We start from the raw sequence: 6450 nt of genomic DNA, 5'->3' as shown, positions 1-6450 counted from the left end.
ATCTGAGAATAAAGATACTGAATCTACTACAATAATAATGCTTGACAAAACTTAAAACAGTCTGATTATAAGACTATGAAGGTTTATAAACATGTTGAAATATCATCTTTTATTTCTTTTATATCTACAGTTCAGAAGAGAAAGAGGGGGAGGAAGATAAAGATGAAGACGACTCATAGTTCTGCATGAGTTAAATAAAAGAAAAATCTATTATTAAATACATTATTTCTCCTGCACCTTTTTTACTGTTATTCTTACTCTGAGGCTTAAAAACATTTCAGAATAGCTATTCTCCCATCTAGACCAACTGCAATTATATTGGGTGAAGGTTCTTATTATCCCTGGCTCTAGTGGCTACCAATGATAAAATCTATAGGTTTGCTGGTGCCAGACATTTAAAAAATATATGGAACATTCACATGACATTTGTATAATGATAAAATTATCCTCATATTTATTTATATTTTTGAGTTTCAAAAGATTTCTTGGAGTGGATTTAAATCATTATACACAGAAAATTCACCAAAAGAACATTAGTCAAAATATTAAAATTCTCTCACATTAGTATTAATGTTAATAAGGAAATACAGATGTTTTTGTTAATAATATAAGAAAAAATGGAATTTGTACAGTGCTTTGTTTCATACCATTTGAACTAGCTTAACTGAGCAGCAATGTTTCCTTAGGCCACAATAGTTATATATCTGAAACCATAACATTCCTACATTTATTATAACTACATACTCAAGTGGTTGTTCATATATTGATCCTAGCACAACTTATTCAAGTCTACATTAATATCTTGATGGAATTAAAATCCAAGGAGCAATTTTACCAGGACAGAAATGAGATTGATTGGGAACATACCAAAAAAAAATTCAAGAGGAAGAATTGCACCATCAATTATAAATTAAAGAACCACTAGAATTGTCTCTATCAAATGGTTGATATTTACTACACTAGTGCTACCTTGATACAGAAATTTTATTTTAAAATTAAAATATGAATTTTGAAGCACATGCTTTTGTTCCTATACAAGCTCTTATAAACATTTGAAGTTACTTGAGAATTTCCCCACTTATGCTTTTATTTTAACATCTTCAAGTACTTTTCAAATTGAAAAAAAATCAAATGGACATTGAATATACCCAATATTAGTTGTGCTATCAAAGCATTCCATTGATTTTATTATAACATGTCTCTTGTATTGGACACAGTTGCTTCTTTCACAAGTGAGGCAAGAACATTGTTATATCTGTCCAGTATCATCTGAGCGGAAGGTCTTTCAGCTGCATTCTTTTTACATGCTTCATGTATACTGAATAAATGAAATCTGACAAGATCACTCCCATCAACATCTCCCAGAAGAAAGTTTGAAACATCAGGGATTTTCCATATGTCTATCATTTCATTATAGGCAGGCATGAGATGGTCGTCAAAAGGTACTTCTTTTCCATATGGCCAAAGCTGCTCAGGAGCAACCCATTCACCATCCAATTCCCGATAACCACACTTGATCAATTCACCAGCCCTCTTATTCAAGAGGGGCAAGGCATCCAAGTCATTCACAACCACATGAAAGCTGCTAGTCAATAAGTATTGTGACAGTGTTTTATTTAGATCACTGGAGTCGCACATAACAAAAGTGCCAAGGGGGTTGTTGTGTAAAAAATGGATGATGCTCACATAGCCTATGGCAAGCAGAAATCTGTTATGCCATGTGTTATAATTTTTGTATTTTGGAAGGCTCAATATCTCATTAACATTTTTCAAGGATCCAAATGGGTGATACTCCGTAAGAATCATGAACTCCTCTTCACAATATCCAAGGAGTTTGACCACATGCTTGCTTTGTAACTTTTTTAGTGTCTTAAGTCCATAAATAAAGTCGTCTTGTAGCTCTGGCACAGTTAGCTCGGAAAGTGCCACTTTGTTTTCTTTCCATTCAGAAAGAAAGACCTAGAAAAAATGGTGGGGGAGAGAAACATGCATGTGTATCACACATAGAGCCACTGATGTTCATTATTATTTAAACGTGCTATTCATTTTATGAGCACACCCTTACTAACCATTCAGTTATAACAAAGGCCACTATATTTCAGTATTTCAAAACAGATCATGCATGATAGAAAACTAGTCAGCAGCATTTAAGTAATCCTTGGGTCACTTACAAAGGTGGGTTAAATCCATCTATAATCATATCTATAAACTGAAATATTTTCTATAAATGAACAAAAATATTTTTATTGTAATACATATACTTACATCTATTCCCAGTTTTTAGTCTACAGATATTGGTATATATTAAAGTATGTAAGTGTATGCTTTAAAATATTAAGGTATATACCCTTCCAAATATCTAATTTTCTCCTTCAAAATATGAGCTTAGAATATTTTTGTCTTTATGAAATGGGGGGGGGGGTTGCTTAAAGCTCAGTTCAATTATACTCAGTGAATATAAAACTAAGAAACTTCTTTCAAAATTCCATTGAGCTCTTCTTTTCTCAAGTGGAAAGAGAAGCAGCTGGGAATTAAAATTTAACTGGTTTCTAATCCAGGTGGTAACAGCACCATTTGGCCATGCCCAACTTTGATCTTAAAACAGGAGAGTTCATTTATCAATGTAGTAATCAGCACCAATTAGTAAAATTTAGTAAATATCATATTTATGCCATATCTCAACATTTTATTTAGAAATATTTCAGTAAATATAAATAACAGTGTATTATAAGCACTTGTAGAACATATATGAGTATTTATTTCTAGATATCATTCACATTCATCTGGAATCATCAGCATTTTACTTACAGAATGATTTCAGATATATTAAGAACATCAATTATTTCAGCAGCATCTTCATGAGGGAAAGAGGAAGTGACAAAAGTAATGTACTGATATGACACAAACTCTACCCTTCTGTGTTGTGACTGCTTCTCTGTATAAAACAATTAATATTGCTTTCATCACTTTCACAAAAGCAGTGGATTCTGAGAATGCCTAGGTATTTCTCTGTAGATTGCGGTTATCATTGGCCATAAATAGTGACCTTGGAATGTATAGAAGTTTGAGATCCATTAAGTTAAACAAACCCTTTTTACAGCTCCTCCACCAACATGTTTCAGTTTACGGATTTCTCTTTTTATAGCCTTGCAAGACAACCATGGTGAGCAGTTCTTCATAGTTCCTAATTTGAAGTAGCCATGTGGACAGAAATTTTGCTCAACGTTGGATTCTCCATAGGAAAAATATACATTGCCGAGGTATAGGTAGAGAAACAAGATCACAAGCAGCACAGTTAAAAACAAAAGCAAGGCTAAAAGGACCAGCTTTTGCTTAATATCACTTTTTAAATCACAAGCCTTTTTTGTCCATGTTGTAACTATCATGTTTCATAACTTCTGAAAAATAAACAGTAACAAATTATTAATTGAACATAAGAAAGCAGCAAAAGGAGTGATGGCCAAGCTGAATATTTCAGAATTATTTTATTTTTGTGCATAGCAATTCTATGGTCTCAAAAATATGAAATATACATATAAAATGAGAATGTTAAGGTGATATATTTATTTTCATAAATTATGATATACTGAAACAATTCTGCATATATGGGGAAAATATGTATTGATCCAATTTACTCAAATGGTAGATACACATATCTATTTGCATCTGTTTACTGACTGGTATGAGATTCAATACTTATTTTAAAAACTCAAATAATTTCAAATTATGTTTGCTTTGCTGAAGCAAAATATCCCACTGCCTTCTGGAGAACATGGGAAGGGAACATACAAGGGAATAAATGTACACACCACTTATGGATCTAGGAAAGAAAAGCAGAAGATTGTTCATGACTTGGTTCTGCTCTTCATTTACACAAGGTCTTTACTATATTTCTTTGCGAATATCTTATAGGTATCCTTATACCTAACAATATTGTTTGACCATCAAATTCTGTGCATCTCCACCAGAAATCATCAATGAATGTTTTCATCATTGGTACTGCCCAAATTGCAGTATTTTAAGCCCTGTTGGCTTTAATGATTTCAATTGGAAATATTTATTATCAATAGCACTGTATATAGCTATTGACAATAAGTCCATCTGAGTTCACTATGGCTTTCAAATAAATTTTAAAATTTTATAAGCTTTTAAGTGTATAATGAAAATAAAAGAAACAAATTCATGGAAGCCACGTTTTTTTTAAAAAAAAGCCCGATTATTTCTGAGAGTTTTGAGTGTTTTTACAACTTCTGTTTACAGGAAATCCATCTTCTTGTGGATAGTTTAATATAGAGAATGTAATGAAATATATTTCTACTGATATGCCTAAATTAATGTATAGATCTTAAAGAAACAGAATTTGGAAAAACAACGGAGTAAAAATTTTTTGTTAATCTTTCTGGTTTGAATCATCTCAGAAATTCTAGGCAGGATGAAATGAATATTATTCCATAGATTTATTCTATTGTCCTGGGCTTACCTGTTTCCTATTTTATAGCTTATATACCACTATCGCTATCGGCATAATACAATCCCAGGGTCCTCTGCTTTGAAACACATGAATTGTTCGTCATTTGCACATAGAGATAAAACAATGTAGAGTGATATATTCCCTTGCTTTAATCTCTCAGATTCTGATTGAAATGTAAAGCCTTTATGTGCTGAAGCTGACAGAGGAAACATATCTTTCAATTTGCTTAACAAGAAAATTTGGAAAACTAGAAATATAGTTGGTTGACTTTTCCTACTATAACTCTAACCCTAACTTGTGTGTGAAGACAACTTTGATCATTTTGTACATTTAAGTGCTTCTAGATAGATATTTGAATGAATATATATGCATTGTATTACCATAGCTTCTCAGAGAATTCAAATAATAGCCCTTTACTCACTACATCATGCTTTGTCTCCTTTATGTTTAAAATCTTAATTTTTGGGACATAAAAATACAAATGCTTAACTAAAAAGAATGCAATAAAGTGCATTCAGAAAATTTCAGATAAAGGAAGGAACTGTAAGAAGGCGGAAAATAGTAATAAGATATGAAGTTGAATATATAAGATGCTTATTAAGTTATGTGTGGAAATGTGATAATTTAGAATTATATTGTACTTAAATGAGATGTCGTAAGTAGTTCTTGGAAAAGATGTTTTATGTTCTTACGTCTTATGTTTTTATGTCTTTGTTTGTTTGCTTGTTAAAAAACCAATAAAATTGTTTTTTTTTAAAAAAAGAAAATTTCAGACCCCCTTCACTTTTGTCAATTTTGTTATGCTGCAGCCTTATCCTAGTTGTTGAAATTCATTTTTTCTCAATCTACATTCACCACACCACAATGACAAAGTGAAAACAGAATTTTAGAACTTAGTCTGTAAAATTATTAAACAGAAAAAAACTGAAATATTGAATTGGGCAAAATATTCAGACCCTTCACTCAGTGCTTTGTTGAAGCACCTTTGGCAATAATTACAGCTATTGTGTTCAGTAGGCAAGAACCAGACCAAACAGTTACAACAGCATTTATTGACTCAAACTGGAACTGAAGGCAAATGCCTGTAACTTATACTCTAGGCCCACAGAGCCTTAACCAATCATAATGCTTGAAAAAGCCCGCCCAAATATGAATGTTCGAAGTTTCCCTCCAAAACAGTTGACAGTTAGGGTGATCTAAAGGTTAGCTTCACTGTAGCAGGGCTTAACACAAGTACAGATATATTAAATACATAACAGTCTTGAGTCTTCTGGGATAGTACATGACAAGCTTTGCACACCTGGATTGAGAGATTTTCTGCCATTCTTCCTTGCAAATCCTCTCAAGCTCAGTCAGATTGGCAACTGTCAGTGGACAGCCATTTTTAGGTCCCTCCAGAGATGATCAATAGGGTTCAAGTCAGAGCTGTAACTTGCCCATCCTAGGACATTCAGAGAGTTGTCCCTAAGCCATTTCTGTGTTATCTTGGCTGTGTGCTTAGGATCCTCGGAAAGTAAAGTCAGAGGCCCTGGACATTGTGGAAAAGGTTTTCATTAAGGATATCCCTGTACTTTGCTCCATTCAGCTCTCTCTCAACTCTGACTAGTCTTCCACCACCAAAGCATGCTTTACTGTTGGGATGATACGGGCAGGTGATAAGCGGTGCCTGGTTTTCTCCAGACATAACACTTAGAATTGAGGCCAAACAGTTTAATCTTGGTTTCATCAGACCAAACAATTTTGTTCCTCACAATCTGAAAGTCAAGTGCTTTTTTGCAAACTCCAAGCAGGCTTTCACATGTTTGGCACTGAGGAGAGGCTTCCATCCAGCCACTCTGCCATAAAGCCCAGGTCGGTGGAAAGCTGTAATGACGGCTGTCCTTCTGTCCCATATCCACAAAGGATCTCTGCAGCTCAGAGTGACCATCGAATTCTTTGTCACTTCTCTTACTAAGGCTCATTTCCCGATTGCTCATTTG

At 33.5% G+C, this 6450-nt stretch overlaps 1 protein-coding gene across 2 annotated transcripts; it reads right to left on the bottom strand.

Moving 5' to 3' along the window:
- Nucleotides 1–434: 434 nt before the first annotated feature.
- POMK (protein O-mannose kinase) lies at nucleotides 435–4761 on the bottom strand. Of its 2 annotated transcripts, none has more exons than XM_026717325.2 (3): nucleotides 4481–4761; nucleotides 3090–3398; nucleotides 435–1959 (listed from the first exon to the last, which is right to left on the bottom strand). In XM_026717325.2, the coding sequence occupies exons 2-3, from the start codon at nucleotides 3384–3386 to the stop codon at nucleotides 1189–1191; spliced, it is 1068 nt and encodes a 355-aa protein (XP_026573110.1). In that variant the 5' UTR covers nucleotides 3387–3398; nucleotides 4481–4761; the 3' UTR covers nucleotides 435–1188. The 2 variants fall into 2 exon arrangements, with proteins under 2 accessions (XP_026573110.1, XP_087774078.1); XM_087917952.1 differs by having other exon boundaries at nucleotides 3090–3232.
- Nucleotides 4762–6450: the final 1689 nt, after the last annotated feature.

The sequence above is a fragment of the Pseudonaja textilis genome, chromosome Z, assembly GCF_049901715.1.
Source record: "Pseudonaja textilis isolate UNSWEBS1 chromosome Z, rPseTex1.2, whole genome shotgun sequence".
NCBI classification, from domain to species: domain Eukaryota; kingdom Metazoa; phylum Chordata; class Lepidosauria; order Squamata; family Elapidae; genus Pseudonaja; species Pseudonaja textilis.
Note: the sequence above shows the minus strand (reverse complement) of the source record. Positions and strands in the feature narration are given on the sequence as shown.

Excerpts from the sequence above, each read along its gene's own strand:
- POMK (XM_026717325.2), bottom strand. The coding sequence starts at position 3,386 with ATGATAGTTACAACATGGACAAAAAAGGCTTGTGATTTAAAAAGTGAT. Across the intron at positions 1,960-3,089 it reads GTGGAGGAGCTGTAAAAAGG|GTCTTTCTTTCTGAATGGAA; the intron begins GTTTGTTTAACT and ends CATTTTTTCTAG.